Genomic DNA, 21,947 nt, shown 5'->3' with positions numbered 1-21,947 from the left:
AGGTAATTTGAAATGCAGCTCAACAAACACACAAAGTGTCAGGGCGCGGATCTGTGACTGTTACGTCCCCTGGCTAGTCTAGGAGGTTGAAGGAACGAACATAAAGGTGGATAGAGAAGGAGGAGCCAAGATGGTAATGTTAGAAAGTTTATTTAATACTGGTGATGGGATCAGACTGAGGTATAACGTCAGGGAGAGCCAAGGCCAACATAACAAACAAAACATCCCTGATGTTGAAATAAAAGAAACTTACCTAACTCCAAAGAAACAAAATATACAACCTATAACCATAACCTACCCAACAACACATAAACAGGAGAAAACAGGGTGTCAAAACAAAAGGCAGCTCTCCCCTACAAGCAGTCTGAACATGAAAACAACAATGCTCATACAAGTTACAAAGGCATGCAAGCCTGCACAAGTATGGCAACCAAAATAGCCCGAGGGCACAGAAGTCCACAGGCCTTAAATAGTGCTCTGCTGATTACCAATTAGCCGGACTCTGCGCAGCATCCAATCAGGACAGAGGAGGTGGAGCCTGGGCAAAACAAAGGGTTAGTAGGGAGAAGAGACATCCTCCTGGGGGATGTAACAGTGACCCAGCAGTTTATTTTGTATGTCTGATTTCTGATGACATATTAAAGTAATGGTAAGTTTTTATTAGTCTTAGTTAGGTTTTGTTTAGTTAAAGCTTCGTTCAATCTCCCTTGCTTATGTGTCGGTTTCTGTTTCCTGTGTAAGTCAGATTTTTAGTTACATCTGTGCCTCGCTCCTCTCCCCTGTTTCCATGTTCCTCTCCTGGTGTATCATTCTCCCCAGTCTGTTATGTGTTTCATGTCATATTGTCAAGCTCACGTTGTCGCAGTCTTCGTCTCATTATGTTTCCTGTTTTATTTTGACAGTCTCATGTTTCCATGTTCAGTGTGTTTAGTTTTGCTTCCCCTGTAGCGTCATGTTCCTTTGTGTCGCCTGTGTTTTGACTTTCCTCATTTCATTTTGTTAAATTATAGTTTAGCTAAAGGTCCAGCTGCTGTATTTGACAAGGAGAGCAAAGAAAGAGAGCTAACTTCACTCAGAGATGAAGAAAGATAAGAAAGACAGGGCAGGAGAGGAAGAAGAGAGCTTAGATTTAAAGGGAAGGGTGCTCATTTAAAGCCCACATGTAAGTCCTCATGTTTTTAAACCACATATTGGGTCTGTGCATGTGACATTATGTTTTTTATATCATGAAACCTAGGCTGCATCAAAATCCTCTGCAGGTTATTGCTGGATAAACTGGTTAGCTTGCTGCACAGTGGTGGATTTGCTGTGTGTGACTGGTGCACAGTGGCTGTGGTACTCATGGTAGGCGTTGGGTCACATCCAGTGTAGCAGAGATGAATTTGAAGTTAAGCTGATGATGCTGAGATCCATTCACTGAACTCCACCTTCATACTGTTTAGTATGAAACAGCATAAACACCGTACGGTCAGTGTGAAGGATGAAAATCAGCCATGAAACATCTCTGACATCAGGTTGAATTTAGAGTTCAGTTCAGTCCAGAGCAGCAGGTCAGATGATCACAGCCTGTACTGGAGCTCTTGTGACTCTTTCTCCCTCCGCCACTGCAGCGGATTTTAAGGTTCCCCACCTGTTGAATCCCACTTTAACCCTTGACTCCCCAGCGGTGCCTTGATTAACGAGTTGATGGAGCTTGTAACTCGAATTTCACGTATGTTAAATCCATTGAAATGATTTCAAATGCCATTAATCCGTTCTGGACTCCAAAGAACCACAATTTTTTATTTATTTACTTTTGTTACATGTTTTGAAATAAGAAAACTGTATTTAAAAATAATGGATATCGTATAAAAAGACAATACAATAGAATGGACTGCAATAAACTGGTTTCATTCAGTATAATGTACAGTGTTTACTTGGAGGAGGAGAAAGGCTGAACTGAACAAATGAATCTGCTGATTTTTCAGAGCCTGTACTTTTTCCCTTTTACTCGAGTAAAGAAGTTCGATCAGTACTTCATCTTTTACTAGAATATTTTCAGCATGACTATCTGTACTTCTACTTAAGTCTATACTTTTGCCACTTCTGATTATTATATAATCTGAGAGTGAACACTAAATAAATCACAGTTAGCCTTCATACTGTTAAACTCTTTATATAAATGATAAAAGCAGCAGAGAAGAGGAGAGATGTATTCATTTGTTAAAACACATGAAAACTTAAATCAGTTTTTTAAAGTGCGTCTGATAAAGAAAATAAGAGAAACTCAGAGAAAATCAGCCTTTCTGACAAAATATGGAAAGTTATTTTGGATGCTGAGGAGTTCATTTTTGTCTTTTAAATTTTTCCTTTTTCACTAATTTTATAATTTTGCCTTTTTTTTGGTGAACTCTTAGTTTCCCTTTTTATTTTACAATGTAACAATGTACGATAAGTATATATGAATGAGTGTTGATGACATCAGGAGTCAATTACACACAAAGAACTGAATTTCTTAGTAAGAGATACAAGCCATAAAACTCTGTATGTTAAGTACAAGTAAGCACACACATAGAACATGTGAAGCACACGCTGTGAGATTAACAGAGGGCGCACACGCATAACCAGCAGAATAATGTGTGACGTTTTATCCCTTTAAAACAAAGAAAATGCTGCACACACACCTGCGAACTCACCCACCCACACTCAGCACGGTCCTGTGTGTGTGCGCGCGCGTGTGTGAAGTGGCTGAGCTGTGTTTGCAGCATTTAGAGGAAATTACCCTGCGAGCGATGCCTCGGCCGCAGCAGATAGCAGGTCGACTCTCCAGGCTGCACGCCATATTGATTTCTTGTTGTGAGCAGTGCTGTTCAAGCCCCATTTAAGATTTCCATCCAGCCTGCCGCCCAGAGTGCACCAGTCAGCCGTAAATTAGGGAAATTGCACATTCATCACAGCGTTATTTTAAGATACTTTGGAAATATGTGTGGAGGGGAGGGGGAGGAGATGTACCGCATTCAGGTAACAAACACAGCTGGACTAGCGTTCCGGCTAACGATGTCTATGACAGACTGAGTCTATTCGACGGCTTCGTACAAATATTTCAGCTTTCAGCCGTAACACTTCTGTCCTGCCAAATCCATCTGAGGGATATCCCCATTCTCATCCACTGATTTATCATTTTATCATTTGTGGGGTAACAAACAATCTAAACAGGAAATTAAAAAACTCAGACATCCTGACTACGAATTGTGGGGGGGGGGACCCCGAACACACAGACCATTCAGGTGCGACCTACCCCATGCACCTGCCAGCTCTCAGAGACAACAATGTACCAGACCTGACAGCTTCTTCCTGCTCACTGTTATGGCATCAAAAAACAGGCACAGAGGAGCGCGCTGTTTGTGGTTATGGACACGGACATTTTTATTTCAGTCAACATGAAACTGAAACTGACAAATTTCAACCTGAAAAATCTGCAGGTCAAGTTTGCAAGTCCTCTGAGGGGATGCGTCTACCGTCAACAAAGGATGGACAAGGACAAAAAATGGACAAGTGCTGCATTTTTCCTAAAGTAGTGCCCTGTGCCTGAACTCGGAGAGTAGATTTTATTGATGTATAAAGCAAAGGAATCCTTTACAGACCAATTTATCCTGCTTATTTGGATGTTTTCGCTTTTTAAATGTGAAAAACTTCCGATTATGTTCGTGGAGATGAAAAAGCGATGCTGCTGTGATGCAAACAGGAACAGAAATCAGTGCATTCAGTTTTTCATGATGTGACTTTTGTTCTCCGGAGCAGTAAAAGTGCAAACCTCTTTTTTTTTCAAATCCCCGATCCCTGTAAGAGGTCACATCCAGTGTGTTGGTAGTAATAAATGAATGCAGACTGTTTAGTGTCCGTCTTCCTTCGGTATGCATAGAAAAGAAGGCAAGAATATGAACGCTAACCCTTGTAAGGACTTGTTAAATTTTTACTAAAAGGTAAATAAATGTCAGGGCTGCCTCTGATGTCTGACTTTGATGTGCAACTTCTCGGTCTTTCGGCACACTCGCTGTAGTCTTCTTAAGAAACTGAACCTGCTCAGGCTGAATTTCCATATGTCATAGTTCTGATCTGAGACATCAGCAGCTCTATGAATGAAGAACTTCCTCCAAATCAAGACATTAGCAAATCAAGGCCCTGCTAATGTTAGCATACTAAGAGGCTGCAGACAGAGATTCACAGAGCGATGCTTTGGTCTCTCACATGCTTCTTTGATCTTTTACAGCCAAATGAGTTCAGTTTGGTTTGTTACTGTCGTACCAATGCTCTGCTGTGCTCACTGGAAGTGAATGCTGTTGCTGCAGGTGAAGCATGTTGGCCCACATGGATGTTTTTCAATTTTACACCAACTTCAAACAGATTAGCTTCATTTTTCTAAAACTGAACTACCTGCAAGACCTGAAGGGTTATATTACTGGCATGCATCTGTCCATCCATCCATCCATCATCCATCCATCTAGCCATCATCTGTCCGTCTGTCCATCCATCATCCATCCATCTTTCCTTCCATCATCCATCCAGCCATCCATCATCCATCCATCCATCATCCATCTTTCCATCCATCCATCCATCCATCCATCCATCCATCCATCCATCCATCCATCCATCCATCCATCGGTTTAGAGAGGTCCTTTGCAGTTTGTCCTGAAGGATCTTGGGGTGTTCCTACGCTTGATGAGATTTGAATCTCTTCAGTGCGATCTGGTTCTGCCCCAGGGTCTCCTTCCAGTTTGGTGAGACTAAAGCTGTTTGACTGAAAAAGAACTGAAGCTCCTAAGAGTGGACCAGATGACAGCCCTGGAAACACTGAATAAATCTTCCACGGGGTCTCATACGGAAATATTGTGAATTTTACTTTCTCTATGTAGAGCTTGTTGACTCTGTTGACTCTGTTCCTGCGGGTATGCAACATGGGTGCAGATTAGCTTGTTTTCATAATTACTGGCAGCAAAAAAAAAAAAAAATCTGAAATGGGTCAGTCGTAAGATCTACGATTCATCCTCGTGAGAAACACCTCCACTGCTGAGAAGGTAAAGGATCTGTTTCAACTTTGCTGTTCAATATATTTTCTTTTCTTTTCAGAAAGGTCATCGTCTTCATCATTACCAAAGATGTGACACAAACATCAGCCAGCCCAGTGTGCTTGCACTCAATTGACATCTCACCTGAGAAACTGCAGTCTGAGGTAAGTTAAAGGTAATAAAACCCTCCCAGCAGGAGCTGTTATGTTTAGCAGGACAATAAATAATTGGATGTTCAGCAGCCTGCTGCTCTGTGTGCGAAGAATCGAATGGTGGGAGAACAAACAGAAGCAGAAAGAGAAAAGAGATGGACAGGCCGCCTGTACTTGTACTCCCGCTTTCTTTGCGTTATGCTGTGTGATTCCTTTGTGAGGACCATTTCCACTGAGCTTGTATTCCCACCCTCCCACCAGCCCAGATTCACATCAAGAAGTCTGGATGTGCAACACACCGCCTCATGTGCACGCAGCAGCTTACGGCGCTCCTCTGTGATCTGCACTGAGTGGCCTACAGATTTACAGTACATCCCAGGAAGACCACCTCCCAGTAAACCTTAGAGAGCATGCAGGTTTTTATGCACAAGCCTGTGGACATGTGCATTTATTTATTTATCATTAACTGTCAGTGTCTCACTGCTGGAGTTAAAATAATGGTTAGGGTTAAATTAACACATAAAAATTCACATTTATTTAACCTTTAACCTTCATCTGAAACCAGGACCACCTTCCTTCTGGCTCTAAATATGTTTTGATATTTAGAGCCAGAAGATGTGAGCTGTGAGGACACGGGATCCCAACCTTCGATTCGAGCTAACATCAGTCAAACATAACGTGGAAAACATGAACCTACAAACACTTAAATAAATGGCTCACATCGACAGGAAGCGGGGACGACCAGCAGACGGCAGACAGCAGAATCACTCCCGTGATTTTTCTTCTAAAACAGGGCTGTCAAACATGAGGCCCGGGGCCAGAATCGGCCTGCCGAAGACTCTAATCTGGCCGAGTTGACAGCTTTGGAAAACAAGAAAACATTTTAAATTTGTTTTTCCTACTGATAACAGTCAAATGATGAAAAGGTTCCTGTGTTTTTTCTACTGCTATATGAATATTTTTTAATTGGACTATAGTTAAATATAAATAATTAAAGGACATTTTCTGTGACTTAACAGAAACTTATGGTGTGTTCACACCGAACGCGATAGACACAACCAAAAACGCGCCAGACGCCCCTAACTTGACGCGTGCAAATTCGCACCTCGACGCGTGTCCAATGCAAATTAATTGCATATTGCATATTTTGACGCGCGTGAACCGGAAATGTGGGAGGAAGTTGTGCCAGTTGATTAGCCTTTCCTCCATATTGAATGAAGTATGAAGGGCTTTGGCTGGATCTGCCCCTTTGACCTAGGTCAGAGCCACGTCACCAGGCTCCTGATTGGTTGTCGCGGCGTGAATTGACGCTGGAGTTCAGATTTTTCCAACTCGAGCGGTAGACGCGATACGCGTGTATGCACAAAATGCAACACAAAAACTGGCGAATAAAAATACGCGCGTCAAACGCGCCCGACGTTCTACTTTGACGCACGTTTTCTCATCGCGTCAAACGCTTCTGAATTTTGGCAGGACCCGCACTCGCGTCATCACGCTTTTCCATTGACTTTACATGTAAACCTGACGCTTTGGTCGCGTCTATTGCATTCGGTGTGAACACACCGTTAATGTTTTGTAATTACGGCACCGTCTGGCCAATGAGCTACCAGGACGGTTTGTTATTTTACACATTTATTTATCATAATTTAAGCCCGAAGAGTCATGCTGACAGATTTCTTTCTTTGCAGCATTTCTTTATCATGAGAGAAACTGAGATGTGCTGTTCTTTTCTTTTTCTTATAATCAGATATCTGAAGAATTAAATGTGCAGCTAAACACTGTTGTACAAGTAGAGTTTCATCACTTTGGCCCACAAATTGGCCCTTCATGTAAAAGTTCACGAGTCCCTTATAATGATGTTACAATAAAATATTCAGTTAATAAATGATTCAGTTATTCCATATTTACAGCAGCTGAAAAAGCAACAATAATAACAGGAATAATATTAACGGTAGCAGTAATAATAATAATTCGACACATAATGAGGTTGTGTTATTGTCACGTGACAGATGAAGGCCTCAGTGCAGAGGGAGGTCACTCCACCGCAGCGTCCAGCCAATCACAGAGCAGGCTTCTGATACACCTTCTCATACACCTCGATAAAGAAGGCAGAGCGTGTTCATGTAAACGTACAAATCCAGTAACTTCACATTTTTCAGAGTACTGAAGTGAAAGCTTTGTGTGTATGAGGATCTGTTAGCTAAATTCTTCCACTCAGTGTGGAGCTGATGGGCTTCAGTCCACATGATGTTTACACACAGTTATGTGGTTAGTGAGTGTGTGCGAGCACGCAGAGCCCGGTGGTGGTCTCCATCGTCTCCCGCACGCCGGGTTCGAACCTTAATAAGCTCCCGTGTTGGCAGAAAGACAGAAAATGGCTTCTCACACTTCAATTTCACGCATATTTTCTTTGAGGCTAATGAGAGCCTTAAACACAGCCAGACTTCAGGCTGACATTTGCACACACAGTGCCACCCTGTCACTGTGGATGAAATCCTACCTGCCTCTGTGTGTGTGTGCTCGGTGGGTCTATGAACACATTTAGATGCTGCTTGGGTCTTCAGCTGATATCTACCTGTGCTGAACCGGTTCTGCTCCTGTGTAGGGCTGCAGGTCTTTCACCTCTCAGCGTAATTTCACTGTGTTTTTCCCGTGTTCCTGCTGCACATCATCAGATTGATGGTGATACAGTTCCTATTTAATCACGCTCGATCCACAAAAAAATCTGCCTAAATAAACACTTGAAAGGAGCTGCACATCTTGTCAGCATTGTTGTCATCTCCCATGAAGCTTAAACAAATATACCTGCCAGGTTTCTTACCTCGCCAAGAGGTGTCACAAAATGGACGTCCGAGGTAATTATAGAGCCGCAGACGTGGAAGGGAAACTCTGTGGGAGTGAGTGTCGCTCTTTATACTTTCATATCCCATGAGGAGGAAGAGGATGGAGCACCGCTGCTCTCTGCTTTTTAATCTAACACTGAGTGGATGAAACAGATTTTCAGTTTGCCGTGTGACAGAACGCGCGCATCTCTGCGTTAACGGTCATCTGCAGAGCACTTGAAAGATTTTATTCATGCTATTAGTGACAGGTTTTTTCTTTCCAGCATGTTTTAAAAGAGACTGTCATCATCATCATCATTATCTGCTTTTTTGTTATTAGACCTTAAAGGGGACACAAAACACTGAACCTATAAAGGCTAATTTACCCCACTGAGCCTTGCTCTGATGGACTGACATGGATAAAAAAACATGCGTAGCACCATCTTCTGCCAGTACGTGACGTCATGTGGTTGGTTGGTTGCGGCTAATAGACCTGCATTAGTTTGTGTTCGCTAACTAGTGACAGGATCGATAACTCAGAGGAAAATAAGGACACTGAAACTAAACATCACTGTAGTGCTGCAACAATGAGTTTATGTTAAACCAGGATAAACTGTCCGCTTTACTGTCTGTCGCTTTAGCAGGAAGTAGCTGTTCGTTGTTTGGCTAGCTGCACTCATACAGGAAAATCCAGCTGTTAGCCGTAATGTTCGGGTATGTAAAGCACTTTATAAATGAGGACTGTGGAGGAGAGCCTTTGATTTTGTTTTGATTGGCTGGAGCTCACAAACAAGTGCTTTGAAAAGCAGGTGGGTGGGGCTTCCCCTCTCTATGATATCATCCAGATCCAAGAGTAGAAAAAACAGTCAAAGATCGAATGTTTAAAGCAGCCTTAGCTTTTAGCTCACTGCACGTACACTGGCCTCGTTATTAGAATCTCTGGTCATGTTTTACACGAATATTTGCCATTGAAAGAGGTGAGACATAGCAGACCACCGCCCAGTGTCAGGTTCATACCACAGCTGCTCTACATTAACAGTACTGGTTAATTATGTTTCTGTAATGGTTAATCCAGTCTGTGAGAGCTCTTCAGCCAAAATCATATTTTTAACTGTGATTACTGTCTTTATCTGTGAATTTTCATATTTAATGTGTGACAAGAAGCAGAAAAAATAATCAAGTGCATTAATATTATTTAACCAAATTACATTTAATTACAGTTACCTACATTTCTGAACAGAAAAATCTGTTTTAGTGCTCAAATATTATGCTTGATTCATTTTATTACATTTTAGGACAAATTCCAGCGTGCCAGCTCAAATTTGGGTATAAAGACACAAATTCAGTTTATATGTGGTGAATATATTTTTCAGTCTTAAACCTGTTTTTGACAGATTTCTAAAATATGAGTGTTTTTATGACAGGCGGTCTAATAAATTGTATATGACAGGAAGTATGAACTTCAGCTTTGAGCTTTTTTCAGATAAACTTGACTTAGATGTCTTTTTAGTAGACTGTAGTGTAACAACTCATTTGAATGTGAAGGACTCGGGAATGAAATGTCTGAGTATGCCTTAAGTTTGGAGATGCTTCACTTTCGGCGCCATTGATTCCTCCTGTGCATTTCCAGCTACTTCTTTGATTTTATCAGTGAGAGAATAACAATCATCAATATAAGTAATAATAATAAGAAGAACATTAATATAAGAACTCGCAACTGTCAGCAGATTCCTCGATGGAGATTGCTTAGAATGGACATAAATGTACTAAGACATGGAAAAACTACAGCGACAAATATGTTCATAAAGCACCACGACACGACCCTTAACTACATTTTTTACTAGCGCGGTAATGATGTAATGTTTTTCTGTACTAAATTCAGTAGGTTGGTACTCACATTACAAAGGTTCTTCTGTTATCTGACGCTGGGTGGATAGGAAGAACAAAAGAAATCAGATTTTTTTCTTTCTGCGCTCACGCTACAATCAGCTGATTTCAGTTTGGTCTTTTCAGGAGCGGTAACATGACCATGACTATTGTTTTAAATGCACAAAAGGACAAGAGCGTGATGTTATGTGGAAACAGAAACTGATATTTATACCGCTAACAACATCATAGACAGCATGCTAATGCTGTGCTAGCTAACGCTATGCTAGCCAAGAGCCCAGAGTGATGTTAAAGCCGAGCATATGCAGACTCCAGCCCAGCAGCCAGAGCCTGAACTTCAACAGGTAACAAACTGAAGAGCTGTACAGTACAGCCATACAGTAGAATCACCATGACGACCACATTAAAGTCTCTTTGCGCTGGTTTCCATCTTTGTTTTGTGGATCTACAAGCGTTCATACTAAGAGGAAGATCAGGTGTACAAAGTAGGATAGAGATTTGCGTTGGTGTGTGCGACTGTAGCCAGTAGGTCTATATTGTTCATTGGTAATTATGACACAATGCGTTTCAGCTTGTTTAACAGAGAAACCCGAAAGCAGCGTAACAAATGACTTTGTCTGGCAAGTAGTTAAGTAACATACTGCATTACTTTTAAGAAAACTACGACTAATGTAAAACAGATAATGACCCCAGCACTGATGGGTGGAGGGTATTTGTTGTCCATTTTGAGATGACTTTATGGCCTAACGTTACAGACTAATCATGGCCAGCGTTGCTAAGTCTGCGCTCGATGGCTAACCTTGCTTTCTTGGTAGCGTTGTCGATAGCAGATACAATCCGAAGTCAGGAGATCGCCGCGCCAGTTTCCTTCAGCGGCTTTGTGATCCATGAGACCGAGCTCCTTTAAGGCACCAGGATAACAGACGAGGCTACAGGGAAGCGCCACAACCATGGTTTCTGTTTGCATGTCTGAGACTGTGTGTGTGTGTGTGTTTGTCTCCCACACGCCCGCTGCTGCCACTCACTGTAAACTAGTCTGCAGTTCGTCACAGACAGACGCTGACACACTCCCGGTCTAATGTGCTCATTAGGGACTGCACAGCACACACATAATTGATAGCCACGACACACACAGTGCACACACACACGCGCATTATTGCAAAAAACAGTTTCCGTTTTTAATGCTGCAGTAGAAAACAAGGTTATATGAAGTCATATAATGGGGTTCATTGTCAAGAACAACAACAACAAAAAACAACAGAAGGAAGTGAAAAGACGACCGGCACAGAATGCATAACGGTGTCTGTGCTGTTTACATGCCCATATTTTACACATAAGTATTTTTTCTTCTTCTCTCTCCACTCTGGCAGCTGTCAGTTACTTCAGCAAATTAACTGCCAAAAATGCAGCCGAACCTGTCACTCAGGAGGTTAGCGTAGCCATGGTTACCTTTCATATCCCAAAAAGATAAAGCTGCAGAGGAATCATGGCCGACTAATTAGACAGAAAAAAAAGGAAAAAAGAAAAGGCATTCAGCGATATGAAACAACCCAGAGTGCTTATAAATAACAGTTTACATGTGAAACATCTTCATAAAGGAACATCTTTTTGTACAGCCTCAAATATCTTCTCACTGTTCGTTCACGTGTCGGATAAAAAGAGTCTTTAACCCTTTGAGCACGAGTCAGGAATAAAAAGATTCACCTGTTGTCCTTCGTTTGCTTTCTCCCTTTGTTTCTGTATCCTTTGATTAAATAACACATTTATAAAACTATTGTGCAAAACAATTTATTTATGTCTTCATATACTGTGCACCAGCAGATAGTCATAGTCCTTTAAATTAAAAATATAGAAACAATGCATAATTTAGACAGGATAAGTCATATGTCTTATGTACATATTTTACACAGACCTGAATTAATAGCGGCCCCTGATCAATGAAAGTAAATCTTTTTTTTTCCCTTTTATTCACAAAGCTGCGATATTTGTGTCACATCCTGTGAGACGAGGATCCCGCATCGGGCGGAGGATCTGCTTGACTCGACATTTTCTCTGCTTGGGACGTGACGCGTGTCTAATTTTCACGAGGGCCTCGATAAATTTCCAATCTCTAATCTCAAGTCGACAGTGTTTGGATGTCCGGTGCAGAAATGCTTTGACGTACTCAGAGGGTTAAATTTTAAATGCTGCCTCAGCACCAAAAACAATGAAACAGAAGACAGAGCAGTCAGGAGTGAAAAGAGAAAACAAACCATGAAAAGGGCACCAGGTTTAGCTCCAGAAGGTTCAACTAAACTTTGTTTTTTTATGCATGCAGCTTATCACACCTCAGTGATGCCAAAATATAAAAACAACAGAAATCCATTTACACAAATCTCAAAATACAAACACTTTGTTTTAGAGCTCTTTTTTTTTACTTCATATACTGCCCCATCAGCCCCCACCCAATCCCCGCCCTTAAAAAAAATGAACGTCTGCGTGAAAAGTCAGTCTACATCATACATAATAAAATTAAAAATCTTCTACAACACAAAATGTAAAACCATGTGCCGAAACTCAGAGCAGTAGTTGCATGGCATCTTTGTGCAGTCCTAACGCTTAAGGCGTCCTTCGTCATCGTTTCTCATCTGTCAGAGACGGCGAGCAAGCCGGTGCTACTGTTTGTCCAGCTCGCACACATACATGAGGTGATCCTCTGGCGACTTCCCATGAGTCTTACTCAGGTGAAGCTTGACCGCGTGCTTGCTCGCAAATGTCCGATTACACAGTTTGCACTGATAAAGGGCGCCGCTGTCGTCGTCCTCGGGAGAGGGCAACGGCGATTCGGAGGAGGGCAGAGATGTGGTTAAGGATGAGGACAGGGAGATGGGTAAGGAGGACGGGATGGATGTGGGGAGTGAGGACGGCAAAGGGTGGCTGGACGGGTGGAGGTTGGAGAACAGTTTCTCAGACAGTCCTTTGGTATGGCGTTGGTGGTGGTGTTGCTGGGAGATCTGGCTGAGCAGCTGCTCCCCAGAAAGCTTCGCCAGGTCTCGCAGGCGAAAGCCCAGGTGGGATTCCAGGTGGCTGACGTAGGTGGACGGCGAGCGAATCTGAGAGGCGCAGTCACTGCAGAAAAACACAGGGTGACCAGAATCCAGGTTCTTCAAGAACTTTGTGCCACCGGTTCTCCTCAGCTGGTACTTGACATTTGCCAGCCAATGGGATATGGTTGTCATGGAGAGACCCGTAAAGCGGGAGATATGCATTCTTTCCTGTGGGCTCAGGTCCGACATCATGTACTTGCCGTCATTTGTTTGTCTGAGACTGGAAGCAAACTGGGCCTGTAGGATGAGGAGGTGCTGAGGGTTCCAGTTGGACTGGCGGCCTTTACGCTTCTGGGCAGGCGAAACATCTTCGGTCTCTTCCTGCGTGACGCCGTCGATATCAGAGCGCTCGGACTGGCTGGTGGGCGTGGAGGACTTGGACACAGCCTGGCTTTCTGTCAGGTTCCTCAACATGTCTGAGATATCTGAGAGGGCGTTTTCTCTCAGAGGTGATGTGGACATGAAGGAAGCTACTGCAGCTGAGGCTTTGGTCATGCTGATGGTGGAGGAGGGAGACACCGAGGATGGGGTGGAAGTGGGGGAGGAGAGAGATGTCGACCCCAAAGAGTTGCTGCTTTTGTCTGCATTTTTTCCTTTGGTAAGGTCTATGGGTTGGTCGTTGTTCAGATGCTGCTGGTAGAAATATCGCTCGAGGTGCTCGCTACCGGTCTTTTTGGTCTGTGCTGGTGGTGTAGAAGCGGCCACTGCTGCTCTCTCAGCCAAGCTGTTGCTCATCTTGAACAGCATGCTCATTGGGTCCAAGGAGGGCAGGGCTGGCTTGGCGGCCTTCCCCAGGTGCACGTTCATGACGGACTGCAGCGCACTCAGAGGGTTCACAAACGGCTGTTCTGGAGGCGGGTGATCAGTGATGATGGCTGTGCTGCCACACGCAGAGGTGGGTGGGGGTGAGGTCACGGCAGCAGACTCTACACCATTCTCTGCCGTCTCCTTTGTAGAGACATCCCCGTTTGCATCTCTGTGGTTGGGTCCATTTTCTTCTTCTGCACTTGCATTCTCAGGGGTCTTACTGCCTCCTGGTTGGCTTTCTTTGGGGGACTCTCCTCGGGCTGACTCCTCTGCCTCGCTGTTGCACGGTGAAGGGGTGGTGCGCCTCAGAGGAGAGCCCCTCACAACAGCAGCCGGCTCCCTCATTTTCTCCTCCACCTTGGCCACCTTCTCTGTCACTTTCTTGACGAGTTCCTCCATAGCATGGAAGTTGTTTTTAGGTAGTGGAGAGGTCTGGCAGCTAGGAGGCGAGATCAGCGGCTGGTTCTTGGCAGTGGGGGAGAGGATCTCCCCTCCGGGGAACATATATTTCAGTGGGGAGCTCTTTCCAGAGGTACCCAGTGAAAGCTTCATGATGTTTGGTAGCTGGTAGGCAGCGTGGATGCTGGGATATCCTCCCCAGCTGGGAGCTCCATTCTGGGCCTTGTTGATGGCTGAGGTCACTGTGTTCTCCAAGGACTTGAGGATATCAAGACCCCCCTTTGGACTTTCCTCCAGATCCTCCTCAGTCAGATAGCTATACTTTGAAGTGATATCAAACTTTTCCTCAACCTCCTCCTCACCTACGGCCTTCTTCTCCTTGCTCACATTGTTAACATTATTCAGAATGGACTCTGCAGTGCACTCCTCCTCCTTCGCCTCCTTCTTTATCTCCATAACCATAGGAGTGGGGGAGATGCTGGTCGGAGGAGGCACCGGGGCAGGTGGAGGGGAGAAGGTGGTAGCAGCCAGGGGGACCGACTGCACCTTCTCTTCAGCTGCTGAGTTTGACCTCGGTGCCTGGGCGGATGCCTCTATGATCGGTTTGCCTTTCTTAATCGCAGAGTTGGTGACTTTGATGAAATGTCCTGTCACCATCATGTGAGCCGTGAGCTCCTGCAGCGTGTCGTGAGAGCTGCCGCACTCCATGCATTTGAGGATCTGTGACTTCCTGGATTCGAACTGCCAGGCATAGCTGGCACCATTTTGGTGTCCATAGCGGTTGTTGGGCGTGATGTAAGGGTTGGTGACCTTTTGGAGTATATCGCCAGAGTCACTGAGGGAGGTGGGCTTTGGTGTGGCGCCTCCATTAGAGTCTGGCGAGCTGGGGATGTCCAGGTCAAGAGGGGCTCTCTTTCGAGCAGAAGAGATAATCTTAGCTGTCACAGGTGTGACAGGCTCTTTCAGAGGCACTTTCTGGTAGTGTTTCGTCTTAATCATGTGGACACTCAGGTCCTGAAGGGATTCAAAAGAGTGTCCACAGTACATGCACTTCAGAACCTTCTGCGCGTCCTCCTTCCCTTCCATCTCCAGCAAAGATCGTTTCCTAGGTTTGGACCACCGTTTAGCTCCCTCGCCATCCGTCTCGTGGTTATCATCACGGTAGTGGCCCGTCTCATTCATGTGCACCGTGAGCTCCACCAGCGTGTCGTATGCTGCGCTGCAGTCCTTACAGCGGAATTTGCTGGCACCAGTGAATATGGAGCCATAGAGCTTGGAGCTCTGCCGGTAGAGCTGGACGGTACTGAAGAGGTTGGGTTCTGTTGATGGGGTGCTCACGGCCACTGTAGGATGTTGGACCAGCGTCATCCTGTTGTGGTGGTTCTGGGAGACCTGCTGGAGGGTTTTAGCCATGGCTGTCTGGTGCCAGTCGTAGCCTCCGCTCCCACAGCTGCTGCTACTGCTGCTGCTGCTGCTGCTGCTGTGGCTGCGGGGGGGCTTCTCCGCTGGGGGCTGGCTCAGGTTCAGGTTTAGGGTGGACCAATAGGAATTGGTCAGAAAAGAGGTGTAAATGGCCTTCATCTTCTCCAGGCTGTCAGCAACAGAGCCTGTTGCTGCTAATATGGCCTCTTCGCCAGCGACAGTGGCGGCAGCGTTGGCGGCGGCCATCATGGTAGAGGAGGAGGACGGCGACAGGGCATTGGAGGGATCTTTAGAATGGAGGATCTCGTCCTCATTTTTAAGTGAGGAGCTATCAAAGTCAGACATTCTGTCACTGGTTTCGCTCAGATGGGACTCGCTGTCCAGCTCCTGACCAGAGAAGTCAGTGGCGTTGGGGGAGTCACGGAAGCCCGGCCGGTCCTTGAAGAGGAAGTCCTTGTCTGGACACAGGAGTTTGGCAGCGGGCTCTTCCCCGTCCTGGGCCGAGTCGTCTCCATCCAGGTCTTCATCCAACATAGCTGCTTCCTTCTCATCTTCAGGGACGTATGCTGCGAAATGAAGAACAAAGACAGAGAGAGATCGGTTAGACCTACCACAGGAGGAGGATTGTATTAGTCTCAGAGTTGATTCATCATGATGAAAACTCTTCTGACTAATGTGATTTTTGAAACATGTTGCTAATATTTCCCTGAACAGCTAAAGGATCAAACTCCAGTCCTCGGCGGCCGCTGTCCTGAATCTTTTCCATGTATCACTGCTGCAGCACACCTGAATAAAATTAGTACGTCATTAGCAAGACTCTAACGAACTTGACTGCATGCTGAGGTGGCAGTTCAGCCACTTGATTCATGTTACAGCAGCTCACGAGTGAATGAACATGGTGCAGTAAAAGTACTTTTAGAAGTACATTTTTCCAAACACATTTATTTAAATGAGCAGGTTGGGGGTTGCCACACCAGCATGCAGTCAGTTTTATTCAGGTGTGTTGCAGCAGGGATGCATGGAAACGTTGCAGGACAGCGGCCCTCGAGGACTGGAGTTTGACACCCCTGCTTTAGTGTGTGTGAGGGGCACATGCATCATGACGGGCGCGTGTTGCTTTGAATAAGGATAAATGAAATGTTTGCATCGTGTACATGGCCTGACTGCTTTCTCTGAAGCAGCAAACAAATAAATGCAGCGTATCTGTGAGTGAAACAGCCTCGATCTTCAGGACATCTTCTGAACCTGTTGAGAGGCAGCATGAGCCGACGGCACGGGCTTCACACTTTGTGCAATCGTTCACAGATGAAGGATTTACTCCCATAAACGGGACTCGTGCTCGCACTGACATTGTTTTCTCATTGGAACCGAGTCAGCACCCCGCCCCTCCTCCCTCAGGTCTTTGTTCTGCACAAAATCAGCGGGAGACAGGCGGAGAGAGAGACTGAGGATGGGAAGAGAAAGATGAAGTGAGGGAGAGGCGAAAAATGTCTCTTCAAACACAACTTGCCACCTTATTCTTCTCAAGGGGCAACAGCTTGAAATTAAAACTAAATTTGAAATTAATGAAGCACATTCTGGCGGTGGCATTCGTTTCTGAAGTAATAAATTACTTGTATCAACCTCGGAGACAGCGGTTCCTGTCTGTCAATTAATATGTCTTACGCTTCTTCTGCAGACTCTAATGCATTCCCTAACAGACACACTCGCCATTTAAATTAAGCATGCATGTTCACTCATTACACCGCTCAGCCCTCGCCTCCTCGTAAATAAAAAAAATGTATCTACGTTTCCCTGCGACAAATCTCTCCCCGCAAAACCCATTTGCTTCAATTACAGAAGATTAGAAAAAAGTTTAGAGTTATTATTTACAGTTTAGCTGCAGGGAGACGGCTCGAGGATCTCCATTTATATTCAAATCCCTCCAGTTTAAGAAGAATACAGTGGAAATCACACAGAGAAGAGATGCATCAAGACAAATCACACTGTCGCCTCTCCGTGCAACTACCAATGTTTTCTTTGGTTAATAAGTCCATCAGAGGGGAAGCAGATGAGCAACGCTCGCGCTGTGCACGTCGAGCTGAGCGTGCTCGCACGCGCACATGCAACAGATACAGAAGGAGAGGGTGTGTGTGTGTGTGTAACGGGCTGTCACTCGCCCATCTGACCTGGCGTGTAAGCACAGGAAATGCATCTGTAACCACAATCCACCGCTTTCACAGACACAAAGGCTACGTTCACACTGCAGGCGAAAGCGACTTTTTTGACCTTCTGCGACCCATCTATCCGATCATGGTGTGACAGTGTGAACGGCACAAATCCGATATTTTTAAATCCGATCTGGGTCACTTTCGTATGTGGTCCTGAATCCAATACATATCTGATGTTTTAGAAAGGGACTGCTGTTTGATGGTCATGTCGCATTAAATCCGTCTTTTATGTCACTGACACAATACAGACGCCAATTATCAGCGCCGGAGAAGACATCACGAACGCTTCCATCCAGTACAACTGTTGGGAAGACAACGTTGGAGAAACGTGAACATTTTATTTGTTCTGTATAATCTGCAGATTCTGACAGAAATCTGCAGCTATCCTCTGAAGCACCGCTCCTCTAAAACAGCAGTAAGGATCATTATTAGGACAAATGTAGATAACACAATAACTTTATAACTTAAAGCAAAGTTGGGAAACGTAAAGTCCGAAGTCTTTATATTGAGGCCATCAGTCAAACATACTGTTTGCTCTGGGTGTAAACAGAGCGCGTTGTGTGTGACGTCTTCTTTTGCGCATGCGGCCACTTTGAGGGTTCACACTAGAGCGCGTTGGCTGTCGCATTTTGTTTGTAGTGTGAACGAGCAGACAAAAAAATCGGATTTGATGAAAAAAATCGGAATGGAGCATTAAGACCTGCAGCGTGAATGTGGCCAAAGAAACGAGCTGCCGCAGACACCGTCAGAGGTCTGGTCCCACTGTCTCTGAGCTGATTATTCTAGCCAATAAGGTTACGTCCCCATGCTGTCTGTTCGGCAAAGACTGGACACAGTGGGGGAATGACGCTGAGAGGTCGGTCGTGCTTTAACCGAATCTTGCCATAGCTCAGATGGTTTTAACAGGTTTTTGTTGAGCAGGAAAAAAACCACTGAAACCGGAGCAAAGTGACACAAACAAAACTTCCTGCCTGGAATACCTGCACGACCTGCTGGCATCATGTGTGTGTATGTGTGTGTCTGTAATGTACGTGTGTGTACTGCATCAGCAGTGAAACGGAGAGAGGAGTCTTTGTCATTGTCAGGCTCCTGTTTGCCGTCGGCGATGATACGGCACTGCCGTGGGATAAACAGATGTAGAGAGACACAGATATCCCCGAGCCATCACGCGCACACACACACTTCCTGTATGTACTGTATGCACTGCAGTGTAACAGCTCTGTGCCTCGAGGCGATCTCTGGAGTTTGTTTTCAGGGTCCACCTGAAAAGCTTTAAACGCGTCACGGCGAGCGCTTTAAACCCGTACGGTCATCTGACCTCTCACCGACACTACGTGCGGTAACGGCGCCCTTTGTTGCAATAAAGCAGCTGTGTATCTGAATGCGTTTCGTCTCTCAGCCTCCTTGGCTCTCCCTCCGTCTGTCTCGAGCCGCCACCCGTGCATACGAGCACTCACCATCTGCTGTGAATCAGCCCAAACGACAGCTGTGTAAGAGAACCGTGCAGAGCCACAGCAGCCCAGAGCGCTCATCGAGGCCAAACGTGAGCACGTGAAACCGCATTACGGCGAGCCGCCTCTGAGAGAATCCACGTCTCTGTAAAGTACACAGCTTTTATTGGAAACCACGTTTTAGTGGTGAAAGTGTGGAACAAAGAGCAGAACTGCAACAAAGGCAATGAGATTTGAAGATCAGTGGTTCTTCCTCGTTTAAAGGCTTTGTGTTGCTAATGTTTGTGGTTCTTCCAACGGTTCCTCCTGGATTCTCCTGGAGTCTCTGAGCAGTCCCTCAGTCTGTCAGCCCGAGTTTTATCCTAACACGCAGCCTGCAGGAGGTCCAGATGTTCTCGTGCAGCACCTCTGATGAGTTAGCTGAGTCTGTGCTCTGATGAAAAGGCTGGAGACAGGCGAGCAGCTCTAAGATGATACATCATCTCAGTGGCAGGAAGTGAATTATGAACTTCTCTAAATTTCTCAGCAGGAGATGTTTAAAGACATGACGTCGATTCAGATTTGTACTATCCAAAGTCCTTCAGGCCTTCACCTTCACAAAGACCTTCACCTTTCTTAAGAAGACCAAAGTTTAAATGCAGCATCTGAAAACTTCCTCATGTATACTGAGAAAGACTTTTCCAGTCACTCTGCTTCTCTGTGACATCACACTGTAATATTTTCATCGTGTGTACGGCATGTGTGAGGGGTCAAAAATCCTGCAGCTCTGATTTTACCGCAGGTGCATTAGCCATGTACACCAGAGAGGAGGGAGGAGGAGGGAGGATGAGGGGGGAGGAGTGAAGTAAAAAATGAGGACACACACGCTGAGATGATCCCCAACGCTGCTGGCTCGGGCTCGATTGTGACCCAGGATACTGAGATCAGTACGCACGCGTACACACTTATACCACGCTGCAGTACGAGGAGGCAGGGTCAAACACACCAGGTATGCAGGTGCTCTTTTAATTAGTAGAGCAAGCTGCAGATGAAGGATCAGCAGGGTGGAGAAGCTGGTTTGATCTGAGAGGAGAAAAAATACAAATTTTTTTCCAGTTTTTCAGGTTTCCACAGGACTCCAGAACTGAACTCCAAAATGCTTCAATGGGAAATACGGCTCACAAAGCAAAGCGTGGTAAAGTTATGATCTGATCCTCGATTGTGCGACGGCTCGATTTTAAAGTGCTGAATCTGCTGCACACAAAGAGTTTGCTTCCCCACATCCCATCCACAGGGTCATGTCCGTGTGCCCGTGGACCAAACGTTCGGAGTTTGGGTGCAATGAATCATTTCGTCCTCTTCTTTGGGTTTTACTCCCAAACTTCAGTCGAATGGTTGTTCGTGTCTCTTCATAAACTGAAACCGCTCAGCAGGGTCAGACAAAAACAGTGGGCTGGGTGGAAGTATTTCCTCTAAAGCAGGGGTGAAACTTAAGGCCAGAGGGCCAAAATTGGCCCGGCCAAGACTAATCCGGTCCACCAAGCAGGTTTGGAAAATGAGTAGGATGACATACATTTTTGGACTTTTAAATGCATTTAATAAGTTTTTTCAGCTTTTCTGGCTGATAAAGACGCCCCATGGTCTACACCACAGTGACTAAGTAACAGATCAACAATTAAAGGACAGAAAAGTCTTCTTCTGTCATTCGGACACATTTCTTTGTGTGTGTAGTTGAACTCCATCATGACAGAAAGAGGAGTTTCCCCCGTCCTCAGGATCAAAGCGGGGTGTGTGTGGCGCTCGATGAAAAACGGGTGGACGTCGCCGCCCTAATCAGTCTGTAAACACGCTGCAGACAGGAAACGCTCCTCCAGCTCGTCCCTTTCACAGCGACGGGAGCACAACTGTCTCTGTGCACCGACACCAAAGGCCTTTTCTTTTTCGTTCCTGGCTCCTTGTCTCAACACAAAGCATTAACCTCCTAGGACCTGGCGTCCACATATGTGGACATCACATTTTTGGTTATTTAGACCAAAATACTAAATTGTGCTCTACAAGGGCCTGATATCCACTTACGAGGACATTATACTGCTGCTGTTCTATCAAAATTTTAAACAAATATCCTCATATGTGGCTCTCATTTTTCTTAAAAACAAAAATAAGGTAAAAAAAAATCTGGTAATTCTTTGTTTTTACATTCATCGGGCCCCAATTAGCCAAAATATCAAAGAGAAATTAAAAATGCTGCCGTGGAAGAGTTCGGGTCTTAGGAGGTTAATGTGGTGAGGGTGGAACTTTAACCATCTTTTCCTGAAGCACGTCGAGCGGCTTTAATGCCTAAAACTGATCCAGCCGCACGTTTAGCCCCCTCTAGCCTCCTGACATGGAGTGTTGTCTCTCAGTGAACAATACCACCTAACGACACGGTAACGAGACACGGCTCGGGGAGCGCTGCTTCATGATGATCACGTCCTCTCCCTGCCTCACGTCTGTCCCTCCGCAGTCAGCAGAGCAGCCACGTTAATGAAGTTAATTGAATCCACGATCAATAACGCTTAATTATAGTGATTTGAAATGCACAGACAAATTGGTGGGATAGCCCTTCTGCACGTGCACTCAGGGTGCTGTAGTTCCTCTAGCTATGAGGCGTGTGGCCTCATAGCTGCTAGCAGTCTGGAGCAGCATTG

General features: G+C 45.2%; 1 protein-coding gene across 1 annotated transcript in view; it reads right to left on the bottom strand.

Annotated features, from left to right (window-relative positions):
- Nucleotides 1-12,560: 12,560 nt before the first annotated feature.
- The window catches only part of tshz3b (teashirt zinc finger homeobox 3b), a 13,425-nt gene continuing 4,038 nt past the window's right edge, over nt 12,561-21,947 (bottom strand). Inside the window, exons 2-3 of the mRNA XM_085350998.1 lie at nt 16,970-17,064; nt 12,561-16,186 (exon numbers count right to left, since the gene is read on the bottom strand). Of these exons, the coding sequence (XP_085207124.1) occupies nt 12,561-16,186; nt 16,970-17,064 (3,721 nt within the window). The remainder of the gene's footprint in view (nt 16,187-16,969; nt 17,065-21,947) is intronic.

Source organism: Diplotaxodon limnothrissa, linkage group LG1, assembly GCF_057381915.1.
Source record: "Diplotaxodon limnothrissa isolate DT_005_m linkage group LG1, D_limnothrissa_male_GT1.1, whole genome shotgun sequence".
In the NCBI taxonomy this organism is placed as follows: domain Eukaryota; kingdom Metazoa; phylum Chordata; class Actinopteri; order Cichliformes; family Cichlidae; genus Diplotaxodon; species Diplotaxodon limnothrissa.
Note: the sequence above shows the minus strand (reverse complement) of the source record. Positions and strands in the feature narration are given on the sequence as shown.